Source organism: Borostomias antarcticus, assembly GCF_949987555.1.
Source record: "Borostomias antarcticus genome assembly, chromosome: 15".
Classification (NCBI taxonomy): Eukaryota; Metazoa; Chordata; class Actinopteri; order Stomiiformes; family Stomiidae; genus Borostomias; species Borostomias antarcticus.
Window position 1 is genome coordinate 24,658,282 of NC_140248.1, and position 18,189 is coordinate 24,676,470.

General features: G+C 44.2%; 1 protein-coding gene across 1 annotated transcript in view; it reads right to left on the reverse strand.

Moving 5' to 3' along the window:
• LOC311318577 (complement factor B-like) overlaps positions 1 to 14,301 on the reverse strand; it is a 19,391-nt gene extending 5,090 nt beyond the window's left edge. The window contains exons 1-14 of the mRNA XM_084449938.1: positions 14,169 to 14,301; positions 13,516 to 13,755; positions 13,227 to 13,421; positions 12,272 to 12,448; positions 12,087 to 12,182; positions 11,188 to 11,327; positions 7,849 to 7,981; positions 7,541 to 7,687; positions 7,296 to 7,388; positions 6,674 to 6,811; positions 2,573 to 2,670; positions 2,260 to 2,398; positions 848 to 986; positions 424 to 500 (exon numbers count right to left, since the gene is read on the reverse strand). Coding sequence (XP_084306064.1) covers positions 424 to 500; positions 848 to 986; positions 2,260 to 2,398; positions 2,573 to 2,670; positions 6,674 to 6,811; positions 7,296 to 7,388; positions 7,541 to 7,687; positions 7,849 to 7,981; positions 11,188 to 11,327; positions 12,087 to 12,182; positions 12,272 to 12,448; positions 13,227 to 13,421; positions 13,516 to 13,755; positions 14,169 to 14,229 — 1,873 coding nt within the window. The 5' untranslated portion in view covers positions 14,230 to 14,301. The remainder of the gene's footprint in view (positions 1 to 423; positions 501 to 847; positions 987 to 2,259; positions 2,399 to 2,572; positions 2,671 to 6,673; positions 6,812 to 7,295; positions 7,389 to 7,540; positions 7,688 to 7,848; positions 7,982 to 11,187; positions 11,328 to 12,086; positions 12,183 to 12,271; positions 12,449 to 13,226; positions 13,422 to 13,515; positions 13,756 to 14,168) is intronic.
• Between the last annotated feature and the right edge of the window lie 3,888 nt (positions 14,302 to 18,189).

The window sequence follows — 18,189 nt, forward strand, 5'->3', positions numbered from 1 at the left end:
ACAGTTATAACACCTTGTTGAGACTAGTCTTGATAAAACAGTTATAACACCTTGTTGAGACTAGTCTTGATAAAACAGTTATAACACCTTGTTGAGACTAGTCTTGATAATACTGTTATAACACCTTGTTGAGACTAGTCTTGATAAAACAGTTATAACACCTTGTTGAGACTAGTCTTGATAATACAGTTATAACACCTTGTTGAGACTAGTCTTGATAATACAGTTATAACACCTTGTTGAGACTAGTCTTGATAAAACAGTTATAACACCTTGTTGAGACTAGTCTTGATAAAACAGTTATAACACCTTGTTGAGACTAGTCTTGATAATACTTGATAAGACACCTTGTTGAGACTAGTCTTGATAATACTTGATAAGACACCTTGTTGAGACTAGTCTTGATAATACTTGATAAGACACCTTGTTGCTGGCAGGTGACGCTGCCAACCAGTTTCAACGCTCCACTTGTTGCTTTGGTACAAGGAATGCAAATGGGTCTAAGACAGAAAAGCAGAAATGTAGGCATGAAGGAAATGGTTGATTCACCCCATTGAACATTTTTCTGTGCAACCACTGGCTCACAATCACAATTTATCCAGAAAGTTTTCCATTCCATATTCCAGTTACTGGTCAATGTCTTTGGAGTTTGTCTATGTACAGTATTGTGCATTTTACTGGAACATATACAATTATTTTTGTTTCCTGAAATGTAAATTGACTTTCCCAGTGAACTGAGGAGACTGATTACATGGGAGTTCAGTGGACATGTGTTTCATTGGTTTCATTGCCCTCAGCACAGGTAAAAGAGTTGATAAGCATGGTTTCCGTCACGTTCGTTTCTTACCTAATGTAAGCTGTGTATTCCACTTCTGTTTTTAGCTCAATGAGAGCAACATCAAAGTCATAGTACTCTTTTATGTTCTGATCCACTTTAGCCGCGACGTCGTACTGCGGGTGTGGTATCAAGCGCTCCACTTTCCTGACTTGAAGGACAGGACCAAAGAGGAAAGTGTTGGTTTCTGTCATGCTCCTACGCAAAGCGCCCACACAAAGCATTTGAAAATGTAACACCTTTCAACAGCTAGGCCTACCCCGTAATTTTTTTTTTAAGTTTGCAGATAATAAGCAATAAACAAATGGTTTGCAAACAGCTATGCATCTTCTGATTGTGTGATTAGTAATTATATACTATATAAACAGGACCACTATAGGAGCTACTGTCAATCTACCAACAGAACAGTGATGCACTGATATAGGGAATCTTCCTCTAGTATGCTCAGAACAGTGATGCACTGATATAGGGAATCTTCCTCTAGTATGCTCAGAACAGTGATGCACTGATATAGGGAATCTTCCTCTAGTATGCTCAGAACAGTGATGCACTGATATAGGGAATCTTCCTCTAGTATGCTCAGAACAGTGATGCACTGATATAGGGAATCTTCCTCTAGTATGCTCAGAACAGTGATGCACTGATATAGGGAATCTTCCTCTAGTATGCTCAGAACAGTGATGCACTGATATAGGGAATCTTCCTCTAGTATGCTCAGTTGTCAGTAGTCTCAACGCCAGACCCATGAGAGTTCTTATGCTGATTCACATAAGCTACGCTAACAACGTTACTGCATGCTGCAGATCTCTCTGGGTCTGGGACACTTCTAGCTCCAAACTGGTTTTGGAATCCTGGCCAGTGATTGGTACCCCCGGAATCCTGGGGACACCAATCAGTAACGACTTTCGTGATCCGGCGCCTCCACCCAACCTGACCCCGCCCATCTAACCCGGGCTAGCGTCTCTCTTTATTGTCAGACTCAATATTTACTGCAACGATAGTTGTCGTTGCACTCCGCATAACGTTACTTCATACTGTATACAGTAGTCCTGCGTTGAAACATTAACATTAACTTAACATCATGCAAGTGGAAGACAATATTTTAGACCGTGCACTGCTAGAAGTTTGCTGTTTGCATTCTGTCACTCTTTCCATTTTGACCCCAAGACCCGCAAAGTGGCACAAACTATATGTAGCATGCGCAGTGCAGCGATTCAACATAATATATTTGGGTCTGGAGAGAGACTAAGTTGCTTTTAAGCTCAAGGGTTGTGGGTTTGATTCCTACATCAACGTCATACTGTATACACATCATACAAGCCAATGGTAATGTTTAACTTATCATTTACAATTGTTTACAAAATGGTAATTATAAAAATGTAACAAATCTAATTAGTATGGTCAGGTCTAGTGCTTAGCGGCACCTTTTCCTTCGTTCTTCGTCCCATCGCTGATCTCAACCTGCACATGCTCCGCCGTGTCCCCAAAACGGAAGCAATGAGCCGCTGTCAAGATGAATTTGGGGGCCACCAGAGAGCCCAGGCACGCCCCCCTTTTCGAATTCTAAATTGGAGACAGAGTTTCTTACTACTGACAAACATGGAATTCAAAAAGACATTTTTCACCAGACAAGTATCTGTCCAGTGTCTGCCTAGTTTTGTAAATTAACAAAAGGTTAAGAGACACATGATCCATGCTCTGTTCGGTCCAATCATTGGATTAGAATGTGTTGAGTACCGTGACAGCTATCTTTGCCAGCCATGGGTATCTTCTAGATTTCACTTCTGTTTCCATGTCGTAGTATAGGCCACATAAACCCACACTGTTCCCCTCGTCTGACAGGAGGGAAGAACAACAGGAGCAGTTACCCATGATGCAGCATGTTTCTTTGTGGTAATGAACAAGTGGAAATGTGATATTTTCTCTTCATGAATATGATGTTGTTACGTGCAGCCTACTGTATTTGCCTATCTGAGTCCGTCCTAGTCAGTTTAAGAGTTTCCTGAGTGGTCTTATTGGCGAAAGCCCACACTTTATGTTAATTTTGGTTATTATTTAGGTTAACATTGAAATCCCACAGTACAGGTACAGTAGATGTTAGTGGTGTCAGAGGTCGCTGGCTAATGCTTGCTGTACACAGAATATGATCATTAACAATGGTGGTAATGCTGATGACGTTGGGGGGGCATGGTCTGCTCGCTATAGGCCGTTTTGTGTTTGTGTGTGTGGTATGTATTCAGTTTGGGGAATCACGAGCTACAGTAGCTACTGTAACTAGCATTAGCTCAAATTGGCCCAGTGGCTGGTTAACCTCAGCCCGGCTGATAATCCTCTGTGGCAGGAGGGGAGGGTGCATCGGTCGGCTGGGATCATGCCCGTCATCGCAGTGGACAGTACCAGTCTACATTGTCTGAACACAATCTGACGGCTACTTAAAAAAAAAGAATCCCTCCACTGCACAAGCTACTCACCCCAATAATAATAATAATAATTTAAAATTGTAAAAAATACAAATAAAAATAATAATAATAATAAATAATGAGAAGCACAAGCTATGGGTGGCAATAGGCTACTGAGTGCAAGATAACAAGTCACAAGTCACTAAGTATTTAGCATGAAGTATGGGTATTAGTATTAGTATTTAGCATGTAGTATGGGTATTAGTATTAGTATTTAGCATGAAGTATGGGTATTAGTATTAGTATTTAGCATGTAGTATGGGTATTAGTGTTAGTATTTAGCATGTAGTATGGGTATTAGTGTTAGTATTTAGCATGTAGTATGGGTATTAGTGTTAGTATTTAGCATGTAGTATGGGTATTAGTGTTAGTATTTAGCATGTAGTATGGGTATTAGTATTAGTATTTAGCATGAAGTATGGGTATTAGTATTAGTATTTAGCATGTAGTATGGGTATTAGTGTTAGTATTTAGCATGTAGTATGGGTATTAGTGTTAGTATTTAGCATGTAGTATGGGTATTAGTGTTAGTATTTAGCATGTAGTATGGGTGTAGTATGGGTATTAGTGTTAGTATTTAGCATGTAGTATGGGTATTAGTGTTAGTATTTAGCATGTAGTATGGGTATTAGTATTAGTATTTAGCATGAAGTATGGGTATTAGTATTAGTATTTAGCATGTAGTATGGGTATTAGTATTAGTATTTAGCATGAAGTATGGGTATTAGTATTAGTATTTAGCATGTAGTATGGGTATTAGTGTTAGTATTTAGCATGAAGTATGGGTATTAGTGTTAGTATTTAGCATGTAGTATGGGTATTAGTGTTAGTATTTAGCATGTAGTATGGGTATTAGTATTAGTATTTAGCATGTAGTATGGGTATTACTGTTAGTATTTAGCATGTAGTATGGGTATTACTGTTAGTATTTAGCATGTAGTATGGGTATTCGGACACAGCCGAAGGTAGGACACAGGAAGAAGGAAGTAGGGTTGCAAAATTCCGGGAATATTCAAAGTTGGAAATTTTCCATGGGAATTAACAGGAAACTCGAACTGGGGACTGGCATGGCAGGCTTGTCAGATTGGACGAGTCACAACGCTGGGACTGATATGGCAGCCTTGTCAGCTTGGACGAGTCACAACGCTGGGACTGGCATGGCAGCCTTGTCAGATTGGACGAGTCACAACGCTGGGACTGGCATGGCAGCCTTGTCAGATTGGACGAGTCACAACGCTGGGACTGGCATGGCAGGCTTGTCAGCTTGGACGAGTCACAACGCTGGGACTGGCATGGCAGGCTTGTCAGCTTGGACGAGTCACAACGCTGGGGACTGATATGGCAGCCTTGTCAGATTGGACGAGTCACAACGCTGGGACTGGCATGGCAGGCTTGTCAGCTTGGACGAGTCACAACGCTGGGACTGGCATGGCAGGCTTGTCAGCTTGGACGAGTCACAACGCTGGGGACTGATATGGCAGCCTTGTCAGATTGGACGAGTCACAACGCTGGGCCTGATATGGCAGGCTTGTCAGCTTGGACGAGTCACAACGCTGGGCCTGATATGGCAGGCTTGTCAGCTTGGACGAGTCACAACGCTGGGACTGGCATGTCAGCCTTGTCAGATTGGACGAGTCACACGCTGGGCCTCTGCCCCAGCAACAGTGATAGTTGGGTGAGAGGTCAAGTTTTCGGTGGTGTGTGTGCGTCCATCCGTCCGTACGTCTGCCAGCAGGATTACACAAAAACTATTTCACAGATTTTCACAAAACTGTGCGGAAGGGTGCAGCATGGGCCACCTTAGAACCCATTAAACTGGGCGGAAGGGTGCAGCATGGGCCACCTTAGAACCCATTAAACTGGGCGGAAGGGTGCAGCATGGGCCACCTTAGAACCCATTAAACTGGGCGGAAGGGTGCAGCATGGGCCACCTTAGAACCCATTAAACTGGGCGGAAGGGTGCAGCATGGGCCACCTTAGAACCCATTAAACTGGGCGGAAGGGTGCAGCATGGGCCACCTTAGAACCCATTAAACTGGGCGGAAGGGTGCAGCATGGGCCACCTTAGAACCCATTAAACTGGGCGGAAGGGTGCAGCATGGGCCACCTTAGAACCCATTAAACTGGGCGGAAGGGTGCAGCATGGGCCACCTTAGAACCCATTATACTTTGGAGCAGATCAAAATTATGGGGCGGGTCTACAAGCCGCCCAAACACGACCGGCTATTCACCTCCAGTCATTCGGTAACACTTTACAATAAGGGTACATTAATAAGCGTTAGTTAATGCATTATTTAGCATTAAGTTACAGTTAAAGGTACCCAATGTAGTTTTTGACCACTAGTATGCGCCCTAGAGCAAATTTGAGAAGGTGGTCCCCGAAAATTGCGTACTACGTCATTGCGTCAATACGCGGAGCACATAATAGTGACGTTTCACACATCTTTGTTGTTTTCAAAACATTAGCTAAATATCATTTTGCAAAGAAATTAAAAGGTAGGAAAGACATTCAAGTGATTCAACATGTTTATTAGACTACATGGAACCATATAATCGAGGAATTTCAAAAATAAACAAAGAACGGATTGTTTTGATTCACGTTTCGTTGGGTACCTTTAACTAATGTCTCTATTAACCATTTACTAATGTTATTTATGTTAACTAAGGTTAACTAACCTAACCCTAACCTTACCTAAGGTATTAATTAACATTAGTAACCTAACCCTAAATAAGCATTAGTTAACAGTTAACTATTTTTTTCTGTGACTCTTATTGTAAAGTGTGACCAGTCATTCTTTAGACCAGGTTTACACTTAAACTGCCAGACTGATTTTTATGAAACTCGGTGGAAGGTGTAGCATTGGCCTATTCAGTAGCATTAGCATTAGTACCTATTCAATTTTGCACAGAGCCACGAAATGCATTCAGGGGCGGAGGTCTGTGCTCTCTGAACACCATTTCTAGTTCATTATTTATTCTGTGCCACAAGCAAACTGGTGAAATCAAGAGTTTAACATGTTTTTGAATGATTTTTCAAGATGCCCATCCACATCCATTGTATGACCAAAACGGTGGTAGAGCAATTATCAACTGTCTCGAAAATGCTAGCTTTATCAACGTTTTGATCTGAACCATTGTATATGATCATAAGTAACGTTAAAACAGGGCTAAACATGCATTTTCCCTTTACTACTCCTTTAAGCGTGATCGAAGCACGAACCCAAAATACAATTGTGGAGGTAGAGAACTTGCCAATCTATTCCACAACTGGTCCACAAGTTTCCCCACCTAATGGCTCTGTGGCAAACGTGCACAGATGGAGGCTCTGGTACATAAAAGGATTACAGAACCAAACATGCGGTGCGTAAAGCACACTCACCCAAGATTGAATCAAAGTATTTTTCCAAATTGTCTCCTTTGTTTAATGTAAAATAGTGTTGTTCTTTGGGTCGTTGAGTAGCCAAATCCTTTATGCCTTCATGGTAAATTGTTTCCCCGACAGCAAAGATGTAAATATCTGTTTGAAAAAAAGTGTGCATTCATCTACCTTGGGATAAGTATTACATATTTTAAAGTCTCTCTCTCTCTCAAAGGTTATCAGAAGACAGACCCCCTCTTACAGTATAGAGAAATACAATCATCTACTACTTTTAAACTCATCCATGCTACAGCCTCGGCCAGGGTACAGTCCTTGGTACCATACAGTCCCCCATCCCAAGTAACCCATTGAAATTCATGTCCAACCACTCTCAAAGTGATTAAGCTTAAGATCAGAACTCTGCTGTAGATAAAGACAAATATAATGTAGAAAAACTATCCCTTGTAAGAGATATCCAAAACGCACATTTGCCACACATGTCAGGGCTGAGTTTCCCAGACATGGGATGAACGTAGCGCTACGATGCCTCTGGGAAAGTCAGCCCAGACCTGCTGTTGTGCTCTCAACAAATATCACCAGCTTTAACACCCTGCCATACTTGAAGAAAATATTTTGATCTCACCAAGATGCTTCTCTCTAGTTTTGTCTTTCCCGTAGACCTTATCCTTGATTCCCTGCACCCAAGCTTGGGGATCACCCCCTACGTTAAAACCACCTTCAAGAAGAAAAAGAAAGGTCAATGCAATTTGTCCTGATTACTTTGTGTAATTTATGTCTTTGCATACATTACTGTATGTGCTCAAAACACAACATATTTCCTCTAACAAAACAACATACTGTAGCTAACACAGACAACACTAGTATTACCATCAGTGAAAATGATGATGACATGGCTTAGATCCTCAAAGCTCTTGAGATTATCTTTCCGTTTGGCCTGCTGTTGTAGAAAAGTTATTTGTTGATAGAGGTGTTTGAAAGCATGGGCCATATTTGTGCCAGAATGTTTTGTCGGCCCTATGGATATACACACACACACACACACACACACACACACAGACGCACGCACGCACACACAGACACACAAATGTCAGGATGCACAAAACCAATTATTAGATTATTTAAAATTAATTGTACAATATTAAATCCCTGCCAATTTGGAGACATTATTAGCTCACCTTCATACTTAACCTTTTTCAAGTCGTCTATGATGTCTTTCAATTTCTTTTTCTCAGTTATATTGGAAACATGTTTAATGCCAGTATCAAAAAAAAAGATTTCATAATTTGGGGAGACGTCATAGCTGGAAATCTGTGAAAAGATAATGGCCGTCAACTAGACATGATACAGTGTCTCAGATGAATGATAAGCTATGGCACATTGAAAAAGGCAATGAAGGCAGACAATAAAGCAGACATGGGTTACTAGTTAGGTGACTCATTTCATTTAAGTGGAAGCATGCCCTCCTTTCACACAATAGTTGTCTCAAAGAGATCCTCGATCAGAAAAGATTAGATTTCAACTTACAAACTCCAGTACATCCTTCGATAAGACCTGGAAGCCCTTCACTGAATATCTGAATGAGGCTACCATCCACCCACACGAAGACTACATGACCCACCTACATGTCCTTTTTGTTTTGTCTTGTGTTGCTGGCTTATTTTATGCTGGGTTTTTTCATATTTGTTTATGACTATAAACATCATTCATTATTTCTTGTTACTGAGATAACTGGGGATGTGGGTGGGAAGGGTTAGTTGGTGTGGGTGTGAAGGGTTAAGGGGTGTGGGTGGGAAGGGTTAAGGGGTGTGGGTGTGAAGGGTTAGTGGGTGTGGGTGGAAAGGGTTAGTAGTTGTGGGTGTGAAGGGTTAAGGGATGTGGGTGTGAAGGGTTAAGGGGTGTGGGTGGGAAGGGTTAAGGGATGTGGGTGTGAAGGGTTAAGGGGTGTGGGTGGGAAGGGTTAGTGGGTGTGGGTGGGAAGGGTTAAGGGATCTGGGTGTGAAGGGTTAAGGGATGTGGGTGTGAAGGGTTAAGGGATGTGGGTGTGAAGGGTTAGTGGGTGTGGGTGGGAAGGGTTAAGGGATGTGGGTGGGAAGGGTTAAGGGGTGTGGGTGGGAAGGGTTAAGGGGTGTGGGTGGGAAGGGTTAGTGGGTGTGGGTGGGAAGGGTTAAGGGGTGTGGGTGTGAAGGGTTAAGGGATGTGGGTGGGAAGGGTTAGTGGGTGTGGGTGGGAAGGGTTAGTGGGTGTGGGTGGGAAGGGTTAAGGGATGTGGGTGTGAAGGGTGAAGGGATGTGGGTGGGAAGGGTTAAGGGATGTGGGTGTGAAGGGTTAGTGGGTGTGGGTGTGAAGGGTTAGTGGGTGTGGGTGGGAAGGGTTAAGGGATGTGGGTGGGAAGGGTTAAGGGATGTGGGTGTGAAGGGTTAAGGGGTGTGGGTGGGAAGGGTTAAGGGATGTGGGTGGGAAGGGTTAAGGGATGTGGGTGGGAAGGGTTAAGGGATGTGGGTGGGAAGGGTTAAGGGATGTGGGTGGGAAGGGTTAAGGGATGTGGGTGGGAAGGGTTAGTGGGTGTGGGTGGGAAGGGTTAAGGGATGTAGGTGGGAAGGGTTAGTAGGTGTGGGTGGGAAGGGTTAAGGGATGTGGGTGGGAAGGGTTAAGGGATGTGGGTGGGAAGGGTTAGTGGGTGTGGGTGGGAAGGGTTAGTGGGTGTGGGTGGGAAGGGTTAAGGGGTGTGGGTGGGAAGGGTTAGTAGGTGTGGGTGGGAAGGGTTAAGGGATGTGGGTGTGAAGGGTTAGTGGGTGTGGGTGGGAAGGGTTAAGGGGTGTGGGTGGGAAGGGTTAGTGGGTGTGGGTGGGAAGGGTTAAGGGATGTGGGTGGGAAGGGTTAGTGGGTGTGGGTGGGAAGGGTTAAGGGATGTGGGTGGGAAGGGTTAAGGGATGTGGGTGGGAAGGGTTAAGGGATGTGGGTGGGAAGGGTTAGTAGGTGTGGGTGGGAAGGGTTAAGGGATGTGGGTGTGAAGGGTTAAGGGGTGTGGGTGGGAAGGGTAAGGGATGTGGGTGGGAAGGGTTAGTGGGTGTGGGTGGGAAGGGTTAAGGGATGTGGGTGGGAAGGGTTAAGGGATGTGGGTGGGAAGGGTTAAGGGGTGTGGGTGGGAAGGGTAAGTGGGTGTGGGTGGGAAGGGTTAGTGGGTGTGGGTGGGAAGGGTTAGTGGGTGTGGGTGTGAAGGGTTAAGGGATGTGGGTGTGAAGGGTTAAGGGATGTGGGTGGGAAGGGTTAGTGGATGTGGGTGGGAAGGGTTAAGGGGTGTGGGTGTGAAGGGTTAAGGGATGTGGGTGGGAAGGGTTAAGGGATGTGGGTGTGAAGGGTTAAGGGATGTGGGTGGGAAGGGTTAAGGGATGTGGGTGTGAAGGGTTAGTGGGTGTGGGTGTGAAGGGTTAGTGGGTGTGGGTGGGAAGGGTTAAGGGATGTGGGTGGGAAGGGTTAGTGGGTGTGGGTGGGAAGGGTTAAGGGATGTGGGTGGGAAGGGTTAAGGGATGTGGGTGGGAAGGGTTAAGGGATGTGGGTGTGAAGGGTGAAGGGATGTGGGTGGGAAGGGTTAAGGGGTGTGGGTGGGAAGGGTTAAGGGATGTGGGTGGGAAGGGTTAAGGGATGTGGGTGTGAAGGGTGAAGGGATGTGGGTGTGAAGGGTTAGTGGGTGTGGGTGGGAAGGGTTAAGGGGTGTGGGTGTGAAGGGTTAAGGGATGTGGGTGGGAAGGGTTAGTGGGTGTGGGTGGGAAGGGTTAAGGGGTGTGGGTGTGAAGGGTTAAGGGATGTGGGTGGGAAGGGTTAGTGGGTGTGGGTGGGAAGGGTTAGTGGGTGTGGGTGGGAAGGGTTAAGGGATGTGGGTGTGAAGGGTGAAGGGATGTGGGTGTGAAGGGTTAGTGGGTGTGGGTGGGAAGGGTTAAGGGGTGTGGGTGGGAAGGGTTAAGGGGTGTGGGTGGGAAGGGTTAAGGGATGTGGGTGGGAAGGGTTAAGGGATGTGGGTGGGAAGGGTTAAGGGATGTGGGTGGGAAGGGTTAAGGGATGTGGGTGGGAAGGGTTAGTGGGTGTGGGTGGGAAGGGTTAAGGGATGTGGGTGGGAAGGGTTAGTAGGTGTGGGTGGGAAGGGTTAAGGGATGTAGGTGGGAAGGGTTAGTAGGTGTGGGTGGGAAGGGTTAAGGGATGTGGGTGGGAAGGGTTAAGGGATGTGGGTGGGAAGGGTTAAGGGATGTGGGTGGGAAGGGTTAGTGGGTGTGGGTGGGAAGGGTTAGTAGGTGTGGGTGGGAAGGGTTAGTGGGTGTGGGTGGGAAGGGTTAGTGGGTGTGGGTGGGAAGGGTTAGTAGGTGTGGGTGGGAAGGGTTATTATTTGTATTATTGGTATGTATTATTTGTATTATTTGCAAAGACATTTAAAAGCTATGGTGCCATGCAAAGCTTTGATTATAGTTCCAGTTCCAGTTCGATAACAATAACCTGCACTATTTAGTGTTTCTGTGGCTTACCTTTATCAATAGTTTCTCCACAGAGTTTCTTGCTTGTATGAAATCAATCTCCTTAATGCTTGCAGAGACATCCACAGCAATATAGATGTTGAGTAATTCATCTTTACTGACATCTAATTTCTTTCCCTTTTGAATGTCATCTGAAAAGCACACGTAATATTCTCACTTTACCACACAAAGCTTGAAGATAACAAGCTGTTGAACTTGCCAGCAGAGCTCCGTTGGATTTCATGGCTCAAACTTACAGTAGCTATCAAGATATGACACATCTGTTCACCTACTGTATTAGTTTTACCAGTTCTTGTGTACCCCTTAAAAATTAGTTAAAGGACAATGCTCGTTTTTGACAACCTGGACCTTATTTACGACATATTATAAGACGTTTGACTCACCGAGATCACTTTGGTGTAGTTCGGAGGCCTGTAGAAGAAATGTAAAATCCAGCGCGAGCCAGTATATCCATGTAATGGCGGTGGTGGGGGCACCGGGAATGCAGTTTATATATATGATCTTTAGAAACATCTTTAGACACGAAATAGCTTCCTCACTTGCTCCAGCACGCATGCGCACAGCGTGCTGGAGCAACGATTGCGCGCTGTGCGCATGTGGAGCAAGTGGGAAGCTATTTCGTTTCGAAAGACGTTTTTAAAGATCATATTACAGAGGCATGTGAACAACCACAACAGGCCTACGCCTACATGCATATACTGGCTCGCGCTGGATTTTACATTTCTTCTACATGCCTCCGAACTACACCAAAGTGATCTCGGTGAGTCAAACGTCTTATAATATGTCGTAAATAAGGTCCAGGTTGTCAAACGAGCATTGTCTTTTAAGGTAATGGAACAAGAAGCAATGTGATTGACAATAGCCTAATTATGGACAGAGACTAACAGTACCTTCTAAGCCTTCTTCGGCCAAAGTCTTTAGGTTCCGTCCAATGGTAGCGGTGAAAGCCTCTGCGATCTCCTGCGCTGTGTCAAATGTATATTGGTCTGCAACAAGAATGAATGACATGAAAAACTTCATACTTCCTCTTTCCTCTTCCACTGAAGCTGTCTGGGATAACTGTGATGAGACTTACAGTAACATTTCGGTTCTGACCCAGTCCACTGGCCACTCTCTAAACACACCCGCTCCTTGGACCCGATCAAGGTTAATTTAGATTTACAGGAGTAAGTGATTTTGCTCCCAATGTCAAAGGTGTTCCCGACTCTTGTGGCTCCGGCAGGAATACCAGGGTTGGGACAATGTTCTCCTGCTGTAACAGTGGTGGCAGACAAACAAGGACAATTGGACAAGTCTAAATAGGACACTGCCACGTAAGCCCGCGGTATGACAACATGTACGTATACAAGATGGCTGCCACGCATTTCCTGTATTCCTTTGGAGCGTCAGCTGCGGTTGGCTGTGCAGGTCCTCAGAAATTAACACGCCGCAAAATACACGCTTGTCTTGTAATAGATAAATTCAAATGAGTGTATTCTCTGCTCAAGACATTGTCATAGGAATGTCTAATAAAGTGAGAAGCTGTCCTCTGTTTATTGCCCTGACCCCACTACCCCCAGGCCTAAACCATGAGGAGACCTCCCCAGGGGTCCCCTCCTCACTGCTATCTTTGATCTCTGTACATGTTCCCTTCAGCTGTTGACCCTCAGACCTAGCCTACTCACTGATCATTGGCTAGTGAGGTATTTGCATATGCAGGTATGGTCACGCCCACTGTTTATAATGCTCTGTTTTCATGATAATCTTGGCTCTTGATGGATGTTCCTCTCTTTGAGCCCGACTTTGCAAACTCGTAAACTATTTTGAATAAAGGTAACCAGCTTGGACTTGCAAAGATGAACCTTGGCATTCTCAACTACTCTTTTCTTAATTATTAGAAAAAATATATGACAGTACACGTACGCATTGTTAAACAGCAAGTATACAGCTGGCTTTACACTAATAGAAGGTCTTCTAAATGATCTGAATAAGACCTGAGGGAGTGAGAAGAGAGGAAGACTGAGTGGGATGGAGGTCTGTGTAAGACTCACATGGCCTCCCACAGACGGGTGTGGTTCCACTCCACTTCCCGTTAGTCTGGCAGAGGCGTGAGGGAGAGCCGCGCTGTGTGTACCCGCTGTCACACTCAAACGTGACGGTATCGTTGACAGTATTGAAATTGAAGTATTTCTCTTGGGGAGGGATGACTGTTCCATACTCTAGGTCATGTTCTGGACATTCAACCACTGCAAGAAGAACCAAGAGTAATGGAGTAGGAGCATGTTTTTCAAGTCACAACAGGTTTTGAATATATTGTCACAGCAGTGAAATGATTCGCACCCTTGCATTCAGAGGTCTTGGACCTGCGTGAAGACAGTATCCTCTTTCTAGATGGTGAAAACCAATTTCCAGTATATTGGCAGCGGCGATTCACATCAGGATAGGGATAATAGCCTTCAGGACAGTGGTAGGTCAACATGCTGTCAACATTCAGCCCATCTCTTAGTGTGTAATGACCCCCTTCAATGGCCATGTTCTCCTCAGAACACACGGTTCCATTGACACACAGAACGCCATCATCTGTACAACAGAGAATCCATTGTTATTTCAGAATAAGAAATTAATAAGAACACACCCTATTTCACAACAACTACCTTCTGCACAACTACCGTGTTGCTGGTTTGATACATAGGTTTTCCAAGAAATTGTAGCAAATGTTAACCCAGACATTAAAGAGAGAATGATTTCCATTAATAGTTCTGTACTGCAACTATTACCCCAACGTATCGGCTGAGAGTGGAGACATGTAAAACATGGAACACAGTGCTGAACACAGATAATGAATGAACACAGACGTTTTTATGATGACGTACTGTAACATCCCATAATACCATAAAGCAAAATGTGATATTTATTTGAGAAAACAAGCGTGAAGGATTCAAATCACTGGGAGTAGATAACAAGTGCAGCTATGTAGTTGTAAAGGCTCTCACCCATATAAAGAAGACATAAAACCAGCAAAGCAAGCCAACTCCGGAGGAATATAGAAACCATGTTGAAATTCAGATAATTCCGATTGTGAAACTTCCAGAAATGAGAGGATCTTTCAAAGGGGGCACATTTATACAGAGAGGGAAGGAGAGGCCAGGATGAGGGGTTGACTCACATTAGGCTGTCACTGTTTCACTGCAGATCAAATACAAAGAGATCAATAACCTACTCAAACACACAAAACAACTCAAACTCACACAATTTTCACATATCTCTCTCTTATTTGAAAGCACTTTTACTTGATTGTTATTGGAGCAAGTTCTACACTTCTGTCAGAAGAGTTATTACCAAATCAATGTGTGATAGGGTATTTCCAGTAATTGGTTGAAGGTTATGACTGTTTTTGTAAAAAAAATAAAAAATAAAAGGATAATCTGCTTGACTCACACTGAAACGGACATTTGAGATCATCTAACTTTCGGAGTTTGATGTATTTCCGACGCAAACAAGCAAATCAATCATTTGTCAGTTTTTTTTTTTACGTTTGTCCTCCAGTCAACTCACTACCTGTGTGTGTGAAAGGGGGGGGGGGGGACAAAAAAAAAAAAAGGAAATTGTTTTGGCTTGATTTGTTTATGCCAATTAAATTTTAGGCTGGCCGATTACGTACTTACGTAGGTCGGTTGGGCGCGTGATCTGCTGAGTGCTGAGCTGTATTCTGTCAAATGTGGTTGTTGAGTTCGTGCACAATTAAAGGCAATATTTCTACTCTCTCTGTACAAATGAAATACCCAGATGACCCGCAAGATGACTGCCGAATAAGTCGTCTATTTTAAGGAATTCATAAAAAATGACACAAAACAATATGCAAGGGAATACTTGCAGCAGATAAGAATAAATAATATTACACGTTTTCCCAAATGTTGACATTGCTTTAAGAATCTATCTAACTTTGCCGGTGAGCAACGCCTCTGGAGAGCGTTCATTTTCTAAACTCAAACTGATCAAGAACAAATTGAGATCCACCATGAGAGAAAACAGACCATCTGACTCGCATGTCTCTAGGAAGTGACTTGTTGAGGGAACTGGAGTTCAATGACGTCATCGCAGACTTCTCAGCACGAAAATCAAGAAGGAAGAGCATCTAAGGATGTAAGCTAAGCTGTTTTTAAATAATCACTGCTTTGGTCCTGCTCTGATCTCCTCTCTTTTTCACCAACTGCTCTTGATGTGAATGTCTATTGATGACATGTACGATAGGTGTGTTATGTGGTCAAGCACAGAATGTGTATTGTGTTATCTATGTACTATGTGATGCAGTGGTGTTATCTTGAGTGTGTGCGTTGTGAGGGTAGGCCTAGTTGTTGCCTGCGCTGTGCTTTCCTTCCCCAATTAGCCTACACATCTTTCATTTACCTGAAATGACAGCTTACCTCCACGTGGGTTCCTTCTTATTCACGTGGGTTCCTTCTTATTCACGTGGGTTCCTTCTTATTCACGTGGGTTCCTTCTTATTGTGCCTGATCATATCTCTCCTGACAAATCTTGCATCTTCTCCTGATCTGGACCACTCAATACTCAATACATCAGCGTACCTGTGACATGTCTGTGTGTGTGTGTGTGTGGTGTATAATGTAGACATGACAGACATGCTTGCGCTTTACTACCATGTTAATGAAATTGCAGGTTGGCGGTGGTGGGGTGGGGGGTAGTGGGGGGGGTCAAAGCCTTGGGCCCTACATCATGTTAATCCGGCCCTGATCAAAACACAAACATAGCACGAAACGCAAGAGCAGAGAACACAAAGGGGCGAGCACGCAGATACACGCGATCAGCAGTAATAGCAAGAGCAAACAATGACGTGTTTTGACAGCTTAAATACATGCGCTCTAGCGAGCTGAACCAATGCTATGACAGCTGACAGTCAGCTGGTGGGTTGCGTCATACGGGGTGTGGCTGATTAGCCTCTGACGATTAGCCCGGCGTTGACATCCGTGACTCGCCTGAAGTTGCGTCGGAGACTTCATTTTTATGAACTCATCACGATATTTGTCCAGTATACAGTAGACAAGCTGGAAAAAGTCCCTTTCAGAGACTTTGTTTGCCATATCTGTACTGTATTTTTCTAACTATAGTCTATAATAAATGTATCCTGCCATTACAGCGGGACCTGTGAGCCTGTGAGCCCCTGTTTATGTGGATTAAGTGTTTCATCTAGAGATGCATCTACTCAAAGGTAGTAAATAATCAGTCAAGACTGTAGGTCTGAGTTTATCTGCTGGATCATATGTCATCAGTCTGAAAAGACAGTGTAGGATCATATGTTGCAAAAACAGTTGGAGACCATAAAACATTTTGTAATATGGTGTGTTATGATTTTAAAGTCGCACTGAAATGAAAAAACATAATTCACATAATTGGTCATAGTGTTCACCTATTCAACGATGTATGCCAAAAAAAATACAAAATTCTACTTTTGTTGTAATCTTATATCAAAGTATATAATTTCTTACTTCCTGGAAAACGGTAGGTCACGTGCAATGACGACAACAGGTACCTTAGATTTTAGGCCAATAATCTCACGACATCCACCCGTCAATCAACGCTATCCTTCTATCGAATCTGTCTAAAGTTCTTAAAACCCGTCCACTTGTCAATGTTCCAATCAAATTCCTCTAAACACATGTCCCACCCTCATAGCTTGTTTGCGTCGGAAATACGTCAAACTACGGAAGTTAGATGATCTCAAACGTCCGTTTCAGTGCGACTTTAACGTGAATTGAATGCCAACAAAAAGAGGTGGCTCTTTCTGGTGCCCAAAAAACATGTCCCAGCGTCCTCAACGACTAGAGGCCAGTGGCACTGACGTCTCATGTCATGAAGCTCTTTAGGAGACTGGTTCTGCAGCACCTGAGGCCTGGTGAGACTTACTGGACCCCCCGCAGTTTGTGTACCAGGACCCAATCAGCGTGGACGACGCCATCATCTACTCCACAGAGCCTTCTCACACCCGGAGGGCCCAGGAGGTTCTGGAAGAGTCATGTTGTTTGACTCTTACTGAACTTCATTTCATTCAGGATCAAAAAATTATTTGTTTATCGCTTTTCGCTACCGTACATATTTTTTCCAAAATAAGGTCCCATTGAACAGCTCTTTCTGCTTCCGCCTAGGCACTCGGACACAGCCCAACACGCCACCAGCCCAACGCACGCCACCAACCCAACACACGCCACCAACCCAACACACGCCACCAACCCAACACACACCACCAACCCAACACGCCACCAACCCAACACGCCACCAACCCAACCCACCACCAACCCAACACGCCACCAACCCAACACACGCCACCAGCCCAACGCACGCCACCAACCCATGGATGTATTAATAGAACTGGATACAGCCACTCCATTCACTGACCGCTATCAACAATGAAGCCCTATTGAACCGCGCCATCTTGGCAAATTTGTAGTCATTTGACCATTTCCGGTGACTTTTGTACTTGCGCAGTTGTGCTTTTCTGTCCTACGCGCGTCCACGGTCAACGTTGGCGTTGACCGCTTCTAGCTATCGAATGGCCGACTGGTGTAAGATGGATAGCCTAACGTTAGAGAGATAAATGTAGTCTATGGTTATGTTAATAAAGCTAACAATGATGTTGTAACATGCATGCAGCACTGCCGATCTGAACGATTCATTATTACCATGGATCGGTATTGGGATTGATCAAGGGCGAATGTGAAATAGCAGCCACGAACTCAGCGGGTTATCCGAGATGCGGTAGCCGCGGCCAAAGCTCCTGCTGGCGGGGAGTGAAGCTTTTCAACTCGCCGGTCACTGGCTCCCTGGAGGAATTTAGCCTGGCTGCAATAACGTTATCGCGAACGGAATGAATACCATCTACTAGCAAACAAAACATGTTCAGTTATATTTAACCTGTTAAAACTAAGATGCCTGGATGAAAAAATAATTTCTCCAATGGATATATTTTACAAAAACAGGTTAATATGCAAGCCGGTTTTC